Source organism: Bos indicus, chromosome 13, assembly GCF_029378745.1.
Source record: "Bos indicus isolate NIAB-ARS_2022 breed Sahiwal x Tharparkar chromosome 13, NIAB-ARS_B.indTharparkar_mat_pri_1.0, whole genome shotgun sequence".
NCBI classification, from domain to species: Eukaryota; Metazoa; Chordata; class Mammalia; order Artiodactyla; family Bovidae; genus Bos; species Bos indicus.
The window spans coordinates 59,586,769-59,603,266 of NC_091772.1; the positions used below are offsets into that span (position 1 = coordinate 59,586,769).

General features: G+C 44.9%; 1 protein-coding gene across 2 annotated transcripts; it reads left to right on the top strand.

Moving 5' to 3' along the window:
* Positions 1-8: 8 nt before the first annotated feature.
* On the top strand, positions 9-15,704 carry AURKA (aurora kinase A). 2 transcript variants are annotated; one of them, XM_019972160.2, is made up of 9 exons: positions 9-143; positions 3,221-3,264; positions 4,242-4,521; positions 5,940-5,994; positions 6,994-7,185; positions 7,946-8,084; positions 12,495-12,643; positions 14,741-14,915; positions 15,056-15,704. In XM_019972160.2, the coding sequence occupies exons 2-9, from the start codon at positions 3,226-3,228 to the stop codon at positions 15,233-15,235; spliced, it is 1,209 nt and encodes a 402-aa protein (XP_019827719.1). In that variant the 5' UTR covers positions 9-143; positions 3,221-3,225; the 3' UTR covers positions 15,236-15,704. The 2 variants fall into 2 exon arrangements, with proteins under 2 accessions (XP_019827719.1, XP_070657516.1); XM_070801415.1 differs by lacking the exon at positions 9-143 and having other exon boundaries at positions 2,987-3,264.
* Positions 15,705-16,498: the final 794 nt, after the last annotated feature.

The following is a 16,498-nucleotide window of genomic DNA, read 5'->3' on the forward strand; positions in this document are numbered from 1 at the left end:
GAAAAGGCAGCGCCTCTCTAGCCCCGACCAATCAGCATTCGGAATAGAGGGTTTAACTCTTATTTAAAATGAAGACTTTGAATCTTAACGGCTGAGCTCTCGGGAGGACTTGGTTTCTTTGGGTCGGAGGTGGGAGTCCACAGGTGCGTAGACCTGGGGCATTTCTCTGAGGCTGGCTGGCAGGCAGGCGGGCGGGCGGACCCAGGGTGGCCTTTGTGGTTTGGTGGGAGGGAAGCGGTCTTGGGGATCGCTGTGTCAACGAGGGGAGGTCGGGGCGACAGAGCTTCATTCTCCCCAACCCCCTCCCCCGCCCCCCGTGCTTTCCCTGCACCCTCCCTTCTGTGCTTGGATACTGATATGCCCTGTAACTTGCCGCCTGGTGTTTATTGAACACCCGGAGTGAATGGGGTTGTGGGGGTGGTGGGGGGGGGTTGCTTTCTGATGGGATTCTCATGTTAAGTGAGCACCTGGGTAGGAAAGAATGCAGAATGTTTTTTGCCGTCTTGGAATTTACGTTCTAGGGGTGGGGGGTGAGGAGACAGACGGTAAACTAGCAAGATAACTTCCGGTAGGGATGAGTACTAGGAAGTGGGCTAGTTTGAATAGACTAGCCAGGAAAGGCCCTTGTCCGGGCAGCATGGATGAGTGGGTGAATAAATAAACCTGGAAGCCAGTGTTTCTCAAACCGTAGACCCTGATTACCTTTATAGGGATTACTTGAGCGTTCTAGTTAAAAATATAAACCCACCTAAGGGATAAGAGGGGCTTCCCAGGTGGCGCTAGTAGTAAAGAACCCTCAGGAGATGGAAGCGACTCAGGTTCGATCCCTGGCCCTCCCTGGAGGAGGGCATGGCAACCCACTCCAGTATTCTTGCCTGGAGAATCCCATAGACAGAGAAGTCTGGTGAGCTACAGTCCATAGGGTTGCACAGAGTTAGACTCGACCCATGCAGGCAAGGGATCAGAAGTGCTTGGGCGTTGGACTCAGGTGTTTGTATTTTTATCAAGCTCTGCAGGTGATTCTGATGTTTCATTGAGAACTGGTGTATGCCCGGTGTATACTGGTCATCTGGGGATGTCTTTGAAACGCAGGGTCTTAATTTGTTAGGTCTAGAGTTGGGCTCCAAAGTCTCCATTTCTAACAGTTGTCCTCCTGATGTACATGTGGCTACCATCCTTGACTTTCACGGTTTTCTTTTCATCCTTAACCTTCCTTGTTGTTTGAATTAAACGTGTTTCAGAGCATACTCATTTCCTCTCCACTCTCCTTCATATGTGCGGGTAATTTGCAGGTTTGATGAAGGAAGGAAAAGTCTCCACCCACAGTGCTATTAAATCTGCTTTTCTATGTAGACTAGTAGGATCTCCAGTTTGAAGTGCAGGGATCTTATGCAGGTTGTCTGGACATGAGACTCTCGAACTTGGCTGGAGTCCAGAATCACCTGAGACACTGTCTTCTGTGGCTCTCTGCGGAATTCTGAATCAGAGACTTAGTCCATTCTGTTCCGTTATTCTTCCTGAGAAGGAAAAGTGTATTACCTGGAGCGAATGAACATTGATAGCTTCTATAAAACTAGTGTCTGTAGAGCTATGTGATCTCATGAGTCAGCTGCTTGTAACTGTCAGGGAGAGTGAAGAAGGCACCACAGCGTGGGTGAAATTATGGTTCACATGATAGAATGTATTTCCTTTTCTTGCCTATTTCTGAATGGCTGTTTGATATAAGGACTCCAGATTCTTTAGTCTGGTCTCCTCTTGCAGGTGGAGTTATTTATTTGCTTATAAAGTAGATGTGAAAGTGGGGGTCTGAAGAGTGCTTTCTGACTGGATTCTAGAATTTAGGGAGCAAGAGAAATGGATAAAGGTTTCTCTGGCGCAAGGATCCGTATATCTGACTTGTTAGAGGGATCACTGGGCTTGGTGTTGCAAATGGACCATAATGGGGCAAAGGTGAAAGCAGAGTAACCACTGGGAGCTTTTTGCAAATAATTGAAGGGAGAGAAAATTGTGGTTTGACCAGGTGGGAGTAGGAAATGTGAGCAGTGATTTTCAAAATAGAGCCTGTAGGATATGCTGATGGCTTAGATACAGGGTTTGAGGGAGAACCATGTAAAAGATTATAGGACTTTAGACTTGAGCAACTGGCAGGATGGAGAGAGCAGGTTAAGGGGAATGGTGATTGGGAGGAAGCAGGACGTCATTTGGGGACAGGTTAAGATTGAGATGCCACTCAGATTACCAGGTGGTAGGAGTTCAGAGGAGAGCTTTGGGCTCGAGATGGAAATTTGGGGGTCCTCAGCCTATGGGTGGTATTGAAAGCCGGGGGAAAAAGAGATTTCATTTGGTGTGTTGGGTTGAGATGCCTGGCAGGCTTTCCTGGGGCATGCTTAGCAGGTGATAGAGAGCCTGGCAGGAGAGGAGAGGACAGAAGGCACCAATTTGCATTCTCCTAATAGAGTTGTTTAGAGCCCTGGGGCCCTAGGAAGGTGTAGACAGAGAGTGGGGAATCCCTTCCACGGTTACCCTAGACACTGAGATTGGTGGCACAGGTGAGGATCATCAGCAAAGGTGTTTGCTTTGGGACAGCTAGTAGACAAGTCTGTGCAGGAATAGAGTGCAGGACCCCCTGGAATGCTGGGAATGCTTCTGAGGGGAAGGCTGAGAATTGACCTTTGGATCTGGCAACAGTGGGGTCAGCCTGGAGCCAGGTGGGGATGAAAACCCTGTGGGAGGGAGCCTGCAGCCTGGTGAGGGAAGTGATTGAGACAACTGTTGCCCAGTTCTGCTGCTGAAAGGGGAAGCCAGAGATGTGGTCATAGTTTGAGTCAATTTAAGGGTAAAGAGGACTTTTTTTTTTTAAGGCAGCACTTAAGGAAGCCGGCCTGTTGACTGATGGAAGGGATTCATTAGAGAGATGATGGGAGAAAGGGACAACGCAGTTCAGGAGTGGGGTTGGAGTACCAGGGAGGGGAGAGGATGGGATGCAGTGAGTGAGGGGAGAGAAAGGCCCCACACCTGAACCTGATGAAAGCCCCATACTTATGCTCTATCACAAGAGAAAATGCTGCTCCCTCATCGGCCTTCATTGGACAACAAATCATGTAAAATTCTGGGTGATGCTGAGGCTTTTTTTTTCATCAGGATTTTTAACCCTGATCCAGTGTGACACTTTGAAGCAGATGGATTTTTACAATTAAAGGTGGTTCTTTTTTCTTTTCAGGCATCATGGACAGATGTAAAGAAAACTGCATCTCAGGGCCTAAGGTAAATTGAATAATCAGGAATCTCAGATCCCTTTTGTAAAACCCAAAGGGAAGCTGGGTTTAAGTCTAGAGTTGTTTTCACCTTTCCTTTGAGATGTGACTGTGGTTCCTCCACCACGTCCCTGGGTGGGAACTCGTTGCTTTTCTCAGCATTCATCAAGGCTCTGTTGCTTCTCTCAGTGTAACTTTTATTTTGCTCTAAGTTTTTGAAGAGCCTATGTTTGTTTCCTCTTTTGCCTCAGATCCGTTTTGTGAGTACTTGGAAACTGAAACACTAGTAAATCAATAGTAATTAGCTTTGGGGACATTAAAACTGTGCTCATCACTATTAAAAAAATTATATAATTAGCTTTTTGTGGAACATGTGGCAAATACAAAACTTCACGCAAAGATAATCACTATTGAATATTTGATATGTTTAGAGAAAAGACTGAAAAAATACAAGTATTGTTGAAGAAATTTCAGTGGAATTGGGATTTTAGTATAAAGTTTCTGAATTGTAGCTTCTTGCTAAAGAATAATTCCCAAGTCACTGAGAATTCTTAGAAAGTGTTTAATGACTCACTTTTTAGATAAAAGTTTAGTTAATGAGCATTTTTTTAATGGGGACATGACTTTTAGGGGTAGGGTGTTGGGGAGCGGGTAGGAGGTGTCATTCAGGTATTTCAGCCCTATACTAAGTGTATCCTCTGCAAGTGCTGATTCCAGTCGGTTTCCCTGTCCATCTGTTATCATTGCTGCTGCTGCTGCTAAGTTGCTTCAGTCGTGTCCGACACTGTGTGACCCCGTAGATGGCAGCCCACCAGGCTCCTCTGTCCCTGGGGTTCTCCAGGCAAGAATACTGGAGTGGGTTGCCATTTCCTTCTCCAGTGACAGTCATTATATTGCAGTATTAGAAGACAGACCTTTGGAATACTCTCAAGATACTCAGCTTTCCTTCATGAAGACCATCACATTCCTTTTTCCTCCCCCATCTAGACTGCAGTTCCACTTAGTGATGGCCCAAAACGTGTTCCAGTAGCTCAGCAGTTTCCCTCTCAGAATCCGGTGTCTGTAAACAGCGGCCAGGCTCAGCGTGTCCTGTGTCCCACAAATTCCTCGCAGCGTGTTCCTTCACAAGCACAGAAGCTAGTCTCCATCCAGAAACCAGTACAGACCCTGAAGCAGAAGCCACCACAGGCAGCCAGTGCCCCTCGTCCTGTCACCAGGCCGCCAAGTAACACCCAGAAGAGCAAACAACCCCAGCCACCAGCGCCTGGTAAGCAGTCTTCTTAGGCTCACTGGAGAGCCATTCTTTTATTTGCTAAAAGGAACTACCACATATACAGATGTGTGTTTACTATTTGGAACCCTAGCTTTTACGTCATTTCTACTGAGGATGGGGACAGCATCTGATGTCGGGGTGGAGTAACAAGTCTACTGTGGGCCAGGCCTGACCCCCACCCTTCTAAAGAGGTGGGCAGCCAGGGAAGACACAACAGCAGCCCCGTGTTCTTTGGATTGCTTACTGGGGCAGAGGGGATTCTTGTAGCAAGTACACTTAGAACTGAAAAATTCCAAGGTTCTGGAGTGTGGAGAGAAGTGCTGGGGGTTGGGGGAGTGAGTGGACTGAGGCAGGCGGGGCGAGGTCGGGGTGGGCACTGTCAGCCTCAGCAGGGCTTTGTCCCCTATGTACTGGGAAGCTGCTGATAGGTTTTTGAGCAGAGGAGGGGCTGCCTTGCCTCTTAGAGAAAGCTTATCTGGATATGTGGGATGAATTGAAGAATAGCAATGCTGGACCCAGGGGTAGCAGGTAGGAGGGAGGCCACTGGGGTTTGGCTCCAGTATTGCAGGGGCCTGAGCTGGGTCGGTGTTAATAGTTACTATTTACCAGTTGTTGAGTGCTCCATAGCAGGCTTCCTTCATCCACATTGTGTCATTATGTCCTCGTAAGCACTCTACAGAGGCAGCCGTAGTTTCTACCTCGATTTTGTGGAGGAGGAAGCTAAGACTTCGAAGCATTAACTTACTCAGACACAACCAGGGCAGAGTGACTGAGACAGATCTGAGAGCTCACTTAGGATGCCAACTTGACGGAATTGGGCGGTAAGCCAGACATGGGGATGGTGGTTATACCGCTGGCATTAAACCACTAAACCGAGATCATGAACCGTCGAGGGAAAGACGACAGTTTAGACCTGAATTCAAATATCTCACCAGAGCAAACTGCTGCTGTTGGAGGTTGACATGCTGGAAATACGCAAGTAGGAATGTCCAGCGTAATTTCCCCTCGGCTGCTAACACAGTGGAAGGAGGGTGCTGGCGGGCTCATGTTTTGTTGCACATTGTCTGATGCTGACCCACCTCCTGGGGAAGAGGTGATGAGTTGTTATGGATGGGAAGACTGGTAACTCTGTTTAGAAGCTCTTCATTTAGAAACCGAGGCTCCAGGGAGAATCTACACAGCCTTGAATTTTTAGATTATCTGAGGGCCTATGATGTATCTGCTTATCTTTACTCTCAAAGCTTTATACAGACTTCAGATGGCAGGAGTCAGGTTACAGTGTAGTTATCTTTTTCCTTTTTAAAATAAAACCAAAAATAGTCGAGATCTGTAATTCTGGGCATACCACTGATATTTTGGTGACCACTCTTCGATTCATCTCTAATCAAAGACTGTTAACTTATTCTATTTAGGAAATAATCCTGAGAAGGAAGTGGCATCAAAACAAAAAAATGAAGAATCAAAAAAGTAAGTTTTATCTTATGTACAAAGTTCTGTACCATCATTCTACTAGAACATACTCAGTCATTTAATTGCAAATTTAGTTATAGGAACAGGCCTGTTAAAAATAGACCTTTGTACTTTCACTTGGAAATTTGAAACATCTATATTTTCTAGATCTTCAAAGAGAGAAGGGATTTTAATGATGTTTATGAGAGACTCGAGTTTTTCTTACTGCTTTTCACATTTAGAAAAGACATATTTGACTTAGAATCTGTTACAGAAATCAAGTGAAACTTCCTCTCTACCCTCAGAAGTAACTACTGCCTACAGTTTATGTATGCTTCTCTACTACTTCTAATAAAGAGGTGGAAGTTAAACAACAAAATGTGGTCCTCTTGCAGCCCTATGGACAAATACTTGACTGTAGAGTATTTTGAAAGCATTGATACAATTACTGTATTGGTCTTGGCTGTATTTTCCCTTGCTCTCAGTCTCTGAACCGTCTAGACTCTAGCATGTAATAGAAGGTGACAGGAATAAACCCACAGCCGTTTTTGCTCTAGCTGCCTACCAGAAACTTTCTGAGAGTCTCATCCAGTGGTTCCCAGCCCACTGTCCTGTAGGCTCCATCCTGTTTGCTTTCCCAGAGTGGTTCTCCACCCCAGAGAGTGGTGGCATCTCCACGGCTAGAGGAGTCCATTTGAAAGAGGCTCCCAGTTGTTTCTGGAGCCTTCTTCCTTCTCCAGTTCCTCCTCTAATCCTCCTATGGTCTTAGCATCATTGCTAATAGGTCTGTGCTCAGAGCATAGTACTGTCTCAGGACACTTCCCAGCAAGTGCCTCAGCTCCAGAAGTCCAGACTCATTCAGAGGAGGCTGTGGTTTGGTTCTTGCCGAGGATACGTGCTGAATACAACTTTGAGTATAGAATTATTTATAGGACTGGGATGTCTGCTAGTCATTAATATATCTCATTAGAAAGGATGTGTTTTCTTTACATTTTAAAATGTTCAATTCTTCCCCAGAAGGCAATGGGCTTTGGAAGATTTTGAAATTGGTCGCCCGCTGGGTAAAGGAAAGTTTGGTAATGTTTATTTGGCGAGAGAAAAACAAAGCAAGTTTATTCTGGCTCTTAAAGTATTATTCAAAGCTCAGCTGGAGAAGGCAGGCGTTGAGCATCAGCTGAGAAGAGAAGTAGAAATACAGTCACATCTCAGGTAAGTCTTCAGATGATGTCCGGGAGAGTGGCATACAGAACTTAGACTTCAATGTTTATGAACTTCTTTGTAGAAGGCTGGCTTCATAGTACTGCAAAGAATGACTAAATTCATCACTTTTTCAAAGATTTATCTAGACTTAACTGCTGTGGTTTGGAAAAATTGCTTGAAGGTTTGTCTTGTTAATGGAGTAATTTACTGGATGAGTTTTGTTTTGGTGGATGATTAAAGGAATGATACCTCTTATTTTGAGTTCAGGTTGCACACTGGTAGCCTACAGGTTGACTTTGGCCAGTGGATCTTTTTGTTTTCATTGAATTAAAAAAACTCTCAGCTAGCCTGTGCTTAGCTGTCCAAAGTCCTCCACAGCACATCTGCTGCCGTTATTGAACATGGTCTGCGTTGTCTGTCTCACGGTATTTGAGTTTCAAACTACTGTGGGAATGGCACGTCTTTTTTTTTTTTTGAATTTGCGGAGACTTAATATTTAGCTGAATTCTTTCCCCCTAAGAATACAGGTGGTTCCCGAAGGAAGGAAATAGTCAACTAAACCTGAGGTCCAGGTTTAATACCTTGAAATGCATGTAAATTGATAGCAGTGTACGTCTTTTTCTTACAGTGGGTTCATAGCTTCACATTTTCAAGGGGAGTAGAAGGTGGGATCTGCGACCAACAGCAGTTCTCACCACTGGTGTCACATGAGGGATCTGATACTCAGTACAGATGACCCCCCATACCAGGTGTCCATCTTCCATTGCAGGCATCCAAACATCCTCAGACTGTATGGTTATTTCCACGACGCTACCAGAGTCTACTTAATTTTGGAATATGCACCCCTCGGAGCTGTCTATAGAGAACTTCAGAAACTGTCAAAGTTTGATGAGCAGAGAACTGCCACAGTGAGTTTTCATTTACCGTCCAGACTAATTCTGTTTACTCTATGCCTGTCCTACATAGCGCTGTGCCTTTCATTATGTAATAGAGGGGGCTTTGTTTCATGGAAAGCTAGCTTAATACAGGGGTCCCTAACCTCTGGGATCTAATGCCTGATGATCTGGGGTCAGGCTGATGTAATAATAGAAATAAAGCACACAATAAATGTAATGCACTTGAGTCATCCCGAAACCATCTGCCCTACCCCAGGTCTGTGGAAAAGTTCTCTTCCACAAAATTGGTCTCTGGTGCCAAAAAGGTTGGGGACCACTGGCTTAGTAGGATCAAGTATGTGAAATGGGAAAATCAGAGTAGCTTAGGTGTACCTTATATACAGATAAAACCAAATACCAAATGAAATCTTGTGGTTGGTTTCCACAGCTGTTTCTGTGGAAATATATATAAATAGTTACCCTGTTTAAAAAAGAGAAGAATGTATTTTTGTTTAGTTTTAGATTTACAGAACAATTGAAGATAGTGCAGACTTACTTTTGCCATGCACATCTGACTTCCATTACTATTTTATATCTGTGTGGTACAACTGTTATAACTAATGGACCACTAGTACATAACTATTGAGTGAAATCCACTCTTAGATTCAGATTTCCTTTGTTTCTCATGAATAGATTCAGTTCAGTTCAATCTTTCAGTCGTGTTCGACTCTTTGTGACCCCATGAACTGCAGCACGCCAGGCCTCCCTGTCCATCACCAACTCCTGGAGTCCACCCAAACCCATGTTGATGATGCCATGCAACTATCTCATCCTCTGTCATCCCCTTCTCCTCCTGCCCTCAATCTTTCCCAGCATCAGGGTCTTTTCCAATGAGTCAGCTCTTTTCATCAGGTGGCCAAAGTATTGGAGTTTCAGCTTCAACATCAGTCCCTCCAACTAACACCCAGGACTGATCTCCTTTAGGATGGACTGGTTGGATCTCCTTGCAGCCCAAGGGACTCTGAAGAGTCTTCTCCAACACCACAGTTCAAAACCATCAATTCTTCGGCTCTCAGCTTTCTTTATAGTCCAACTCTCACATCCATACATGACCACTGGAAAAACCATAGCCTTGATTAGACGGACCTTTGTTGGCAAAGTAATGTCTCTGCTTTTGAATATGCTATCTAGGTTGGTCATAACTTTAGATTAGGGTCATGGGTTTTGGGAGGGAGGTCAGAGGTGAAATGCATTCTCTAAGGATACAAGCTACTGACCTGACTCATCCCCAGGAGTTGGTCTTGACCACCCGGCTTGGGTAGTGTTTGTCAGGCTTCTCCTCTGTAGAGTTACTCTCTCTCCCTTTTCAGAGGAACAGCTCTTCTCCTACAGGGCAGGGTATCGACATAAATTATTTGGAATTCTGTACCACAGAGCTGTCTTTTCTCCCTTATTGATTTACTTAAATATTTCTGAGTATGGATTCAGATGCTTGATACTTTGAGGTGCTATTAATCTAATAGCACTTTGCTCTCATTGCTTGTTCCAGATTTGGCCACCGGCTGCTCTTTTACACAGTGCCTGTGTCCTTCTGACTTGTCCCAATCATTGTGGGGAGTGTGGGCCTGTGTTTTTTTTAAAAGCACTTTCTGTTTGTCGGTGCTATAAGGTGCTCCAGCTTCGTCTTATACATTTTCTAAGCCTTAGAATTCATTATTTCTCTCAGGAGCTTTGCTTCCTTTTATTGGAAAATGTTATTAGAAGCCTTGATCTGGGTGCTGGATGTGCTCATTGCTACTGTTACTACTTCTGGGCTTTCAGCTGAAAGAGAGCATTGAGATGTGTGTATTGTAATCTCAGTATTTGCATGTATCTAAAAGCATTTATAATTATCCACCTGTATCTATAGTAAACATGAGTCCCTTATCACATGGATCATTTTACCCTCCTCCTTTGCTTATTGTAACCTCCACTCCAACGCTGAGAAACTTGGATTCCAGCTTCGGCTATCCTTTTATCCAGTTCCAGTGTTCATGTGTAGTGGTGTCAGAATTGTTAACCAGTTACCCTCGTGGGGAACAACCGTTTGCATTTGAGGTTCATCTGTATCCTCTCAGGGTTTGATGGTTCATTTCTCTTTATTGCTGAATAATACTCCATCATATGGCTCTACCTTGGTTTATTGCTTCATATGTTGAAGGGTATCTTGGTTGCTTGTAGTCTTTGATTACGAGTAAAGCTGCTATAAACAGTTGCATGTGGCTTTTTGTGGGACACAAGTTTTCTTATCTGCTGGGTAGATACCTAGGGGTGTGCTTGCTGGCTTGTATGGTAAGTCTACATTTAGCTTTGTGGAAACTGTCAGCAGTCTTCTGCAGTGGATATGCCTACCATCTGTGCATTCCCACCCACGCATGAGCGTGCCTGTGGCTCCCCACCCGCAAGTGGTGCTGTCGTGCTTTTTCAATTTCAGTCTTCCCAGTAGGTGTACAGTGGTGTCTCATTGCTTTAATTTGCAGTTCTCTAATGACATGCAAGGTTGAGCATCTTTTCAGGTGTTTATTTTCCATCTCTGTAGCATCTTTGAGGTCTGTTCAGACCTTTGAAAGTGAAAGTTGTTCAGTCATGTCCAACTCTTTGCGACTCCATGGACTATACAGTATAGTAGACTGTACTGTACAGTCCATGGAATTCTCCAGGCCAGAATACTGGAGTGGGTAGCCTTCCCTTCTCCAGGGGATCTTCCCAACCCAGGGATCGAACCCAGGTTCAGACCTTTGGCCCATTAAGAATTTTTTTGTTGTTGTCTTACTGAGTTTTAAGAATCCGCGTGTATTTGTGATATGAGTTCTTTATCATGTGTTTTACAAACATTTTCTCCCCTTCTGTGGCTTGTGCTTTCCTTCTCTTAACTGTGTCTTTCATGGGCAGACATTTTTAATCTTAAAATCCAACATATCAGGTTTTTGTTTTGCCTTTTTTTTTTTCATGGATTGTACTCTTCTTTATTAATGTGAAAATTGTTTGAAGAAGTTGTATTAATTTGGACTGTTTTTTGTTGAATTAGCAGATGAAGGGCCTATAGAATGGTGGTTACTTTGTTCTGTTTCTTGGTGGAGGTCTCTGGGTAGTATGTACACTTAACTTTTTGGCATTGATCTAAATGGCATTAAATTGGAGTGGTTTTACTTTTATCTTCTACTGAAATCACAGCACTGTTGGTGAATGACCGCTTTGGTTCTGTCTGTGCAATGAGGACATACTATTTCAACTTAAATATTTGCCCTTTGGATAAGTAGAAATCTATTTTATTTGCTTTTTAAATATTAACTAGGCAAGCTAGTTTCTTCTTTAATTGGCAAGTAATGTTTGTACTCAGTTTTCTTCAATCCAGTGGAGTTTACTTTGGTATAAACAGATAGCTGCTTGAAAGGAAGTAAAAGATTGGTTCTTTCTAGATTACCTAGTAGTTTACACACACACACATACCTGTTTTTCTTTCCTGACACACACACACACCTGTTTTTCTTTCCTGATTAATTAAAACTAGTTCTGGAGAAGTGTTAGGGACCTTTACACATAATCCATAATCTTAATGAGGGCGTGTGGAGGGGGTGGATGCAGAGAGCGCTGGTTTCTGCCGGGTTTGAGCAGGGGCAGCCCATTGTCGTCTGGAATCGTACTGTATCCTCTTAGGACATCACCCACTTTGGTGCAGGAGACGAGCTTTCTTTGCCTTTGCTTTCAGTTTATTTATGGTTTATTTAAGTTTATGGTCTAAATTTTGGTGGAAAGCAATGAAAAATGTCCTTTCTGATGATAACATCTGGTTTGTACCCCTTCATTTGGTAAACCTTTTTGGTATAACATGTTCAGTCCTGTTTAGAATTACTTTTTGAGAAACCAGCACTTCTCAAACGTCAGTCAGAACTAAATATATTCTTTCAACATATTAGAAAACAATTCTCATTTACATGTTAAAGCAAATCCTGGGCTTGCTTACGTTTATAGCTTCAAACAAACCCTTTTGTTGTAATTTTGCCTTAGTTTTAACAATGGGAATGGACTATAAAGTTTTTCTTTAAGAATGTTAAAAATTGCTTCCGGTCTGACTCCCTCATTTGTACCAGTTTTTCAGTATTTTCATAATTGATGGCTTCCGGGCCATAAATCGCCAGGTGCGGATGTGGTGGCGCCTTGTGTTCTCCTGTCTTCCAGTGTCGCACCTGCTGTGTTAGCAGACCTAGCACAGAGTCACCTGTGCTTCATGCTGAACCCGAAATGGGTTTGTTTTCTTGTAGAGTCATCCACTGTCTCTAGTTTTTGCTTTCAAATCTACAAAACATGTTAAAATCTATGTTGAGTTTCCTTTCAGAAGAGATGTCTAAAATTAACTTGTTATATAAATCTAAAACAGATTTCCAATACTTTCTGTTTTAATAGTATATCACAGAATTGGCAAATGCCTTGTCTTACTGTCATTCAAAGAGAGTTATTCACAGAGACATTAAGCCAGAGAACCTGCTCCTTGGATCAGCTGGAGAGCTTAAGATCGCCGATTTTGGGTGGTCAGTACATGCCCCATCCTCCAGGTATGTAACTTCAGAGATGGAACTTGTTTGTTTGGTTTAGCAAAAGCCTAGGGGCTAATGAGCTGAAGAGTTAAATATTTACTATAAGTAAATGTAAGCATAGATGTTGTGGGCGGGTGGGTCAGGTAACGGATATACATGCTTTGGAGTAATTTAGGCCTGGCAGGAAACTAGTGTTTTCAAGAACATTTTTACTGTGCAGCCATTTGTGGATGTTTATCCTGGGGTTACGGACAAGGCAATGGCACCCCAGTCCAGTACTCTTGCCTAGAAAATCCCATGGACGGAGGAGCCTGGTAGGCTGCAGTCCATGAGGTCGCTAAGAGGCGGACCCAACTGAGCGACTTCACTTTGACTTCTTCACTTTCATGCATTGGGGAAGGAAATGGCAACCCACTCCAGTGTTCTTGCCTGGAGAATCCCAGGGACGGGGGAGCCTGGTGGGCTGCCATCTATGGGGTCGCACAGAGTCAGACACGACTGAAGCGACTTAGTAGTAGCAGCATCCTGGGGTTAAAGATGCATACTATCCTTAGAGTGAAGGTGACAAATAGGTAAAAGATGTGACAAGTGTATCACAGAATGAAATGCAGTGTGTAGAGGGGGAATAACACCTGACTGACTGTGGGAGGGAAACTCCACTGCCTCCAGGCCAGGAGACACGAGTTCTACGAGGTCTGAGGGCAGCACCTGCAGAGCTCTAGAACTGAGAGCTTAAAGGAACCAAACTAGTTTGGATGGAGCTTTCAGGGTGGTGGTTAAAGATTCTTTGGTCTGCTCCTGTCAACAGAGCAGTCTTTTCCTGTCTCCTCTTAAAGCAGAGAGATCAACCTAATGAAACAATTTAAGTGAACTCTGTAAACAGAGCTAAAACATTTTCTCCTGTTTTTAAGTTGGGTTTCAATGAGCTTTTGAAACCATGTGTGAAGTAGGGCAATTAAAAGCATACATCTACTGCTAAGAGTTTGTCAGCTTTGGGGTAGGTCTTAAAAAAATTGTAACCAGATTACTTTAAAGCCAGTTAAAAAACTGTATAGTCCAACATGGATGCTGTTGAGTGTGAGATTTGTTTTTAATACAGATCACTCCTAATTGTTTCCAGCAAGGCACTGAATCTGCTAGTGCAGTTTCTTTTTGTTTTGGGGGAAAAAAATCTGGTTGTCACAAGTGGGAGCTGTTGGCCTCTAGTGAGGCAAACAGCAATGGCTGTAGCACCACAGGGCTAAGCTGGACCTTGGCCCGCCCGGTGGTGTCATCACGACAGGAAAGATAAAGAGGATATCATATAAAATTTTGGTCACTTGGCCCGGCTTCACATAGCTGGTTAACTGTAAGAGCTCTCAGGTTACTGTGCTGTCTTTTGAGGCTCTTGATCTGGGCCTTCTCCCAAATCAGTGGTGGTGAGAGGCTAGGAGTCTACAGTGGCAGTTCCTTTAGGCGAGTGAACATTTGTGTGCTCGCTGGGCACCAGTGGCACCAAAGAATAACTGGTACAAGGCAGCAAAATCTGCCTAGCCTTTGCTCCTGTTTTGATGTCTGTTTCCAACCTCTGTTATAAAAACAGACACGCTGAATTGATCACCTGCCTATCCAGTGCCTATACTCCCAACAGTTGTTAACATTTTACCATATTGAGTGTGTCTACATTTTGGTGAACCTTCAAAAACAAGTGACAGACAGCATGCTTCATCCTTTGAGTGCTTCAGTAGTAGGCACGTCCTGAAAATAAGGACATTGTCCTGTATAATCACAACCATCATCACACCTAAGAAACCTAGTCTTGTTAATATCTACTATTTAGTCCATGTTCAAATTTCCCTAGTTGTTCACACAGTTTTATAGTGGTGATACTTTAAATCTTATATATCATTTAAGGAAGTTCTGGAATTAGACATATTTGGGGTGCCACATGATTGCTAGCTGTGAGGTCTGGTACAGCGCCCCATCTAAAAATGGATTTATAATAGCACCTGCTTTGTAGCACAGGAGCTAGCCTAGGAAAAGCGCTCAGTGTTAGTGGAATGGTTGGTGACTTTGAGCAGCTGTCATGATAATAGAAACAGTAGCACGTCAACCTGAGCCTGCCTGTGTTTTCAGGAGGACCACCCTCTGCGGCACGCTGGACTACCTGCCCCCTGAGATGATTGAGGGCCGGATGCACGACGAGAAAGTGGACCTCTGGAGCCTTGGGGTGCTTTGCTATGAGTTCCTCGTTGGGAAGCCTCCTTTTGAGGCAGACACATACCAGGAGACCTACAGAAGAATATCACGGGTAAGGCCTCACTACAAAGGCACCCATCGTTGTTAGAATTCCTTCCTTATCAGCCTTGACAGGAGGCTATGATCTGAGTATTTCTCGTGTTCTCTCTGAGCCACGTTGTGACTCTTGTCACTTACTGTGTACTCATCCAGGTGGAATTCACATTCCCTGACTGCGTGCCCGAGGGAGCCAGGGACCTCATTTCAAGACTGTTGAAGCACAACCCCAGCCAGAGGCCTACCCTCAAAGAAGTACTTGAACACCCCTGGATCATAGCCAACTCAAAACCATCAAGTTGTCAGAAAAAAGAATCAACTAGCAAACAGTCTTAATCTTCGGGGGCAGAGATCCTTAGCCCAGGGCTGCCTGTCCTGGAGCAGGCTGCTGGCATGTCTCCCTGTGGCCTGCCCGCCATCGAGACTCCACAGGACATGCTGCTGACAAGCAGGCAGTGCTCGGAGTCCCACTTTCGCAGACACCACACTCTGCAGCAGTGGGAGCAGCCATGAGAATCGTGCTAATAACTTCACTGGTTATAGAATCAATCCGCAGGCAAGGTTTGAGGGCAGCCACCCCGCAGCCTATTTGGAGTAAGGGGTCCTCATGGAAGATGGACTCAGAGCCTGGCTGTGGGGAAGGGGGTCATGCCTAGTCCTGCCTCGACCCTTGAAACACTGTGCAATAACCTTCCCAGTCCTGTGTGTGTGTAACTTATCGGGTGGCCCTGTCTGGTAACGCGGTCAGAATGAACATGTGATTCTTCCTTTTAAATGTTAAAATAAAGACTTTTGTATAGACTTGTATCTTTACCTCCACAGCATCCCTTCAGGACTGTTCGGTGTCTGTCCAGCACCCCTGCTTGGCCTGCTTGTGGATCCTCAGTCACTCACCTGGTGGGACTGAGGCAGGAGCATGGGCTTGCCTGAGTCTTGGGGCACAAGGGTGTCTCAGCCCTTTCTAAATGGTAAAGCCTTGTTTTCTCTCATGGTGTTGATGTTTTTATAAAGTTCTCACATGTGTCACCTTGCCATGCACTTGCCAGTGCATCCCCCCGGAGTTCACATTTGACAGACACTTTGAGAAACTGGGCTAATCCTGTCACTAGGTGGTGGGGAGGGGGAGGTCGGCAGGCCCATGGACATATGGGCCTTCCTTCATTCCCTTCCTTCCCTCATCCCTCGTCCTACACTCCTGGGGGTGGGGGAGGGAGGAAGAGTCAACCAGCAGGCACCTTGTGATGGGTTAGGGAACAGAAAGGGAGCAGGGCCCTGGGGAAGGAGCCTCTCAGTTGGACTTGAAAGACAGGATTTAAAGTGTAGAGGCAGGTGTGGCAAGAGGTCCTTGCAGCCTGAGGGAGGGCCCTGCAGGAAATATGGCCCATTGGTGGGGGGAACTGGAAGTGGGGTGCTCTGCCGGGGAACACCAGGAGCGGGTGTGAGCGCAGCCAGCACCCTCCAATGTCCCTGGTGCCCCCGAGCCTTGGTCCCTGTCCTGGGCGGTGGACATTCACCATAGTGCATGACCACAGCCCGCTGGAGTCCTCATCCTGAGGAGTCACCTACCCAGTCAGCAACAGCTCACAGAAGTGAGTGATC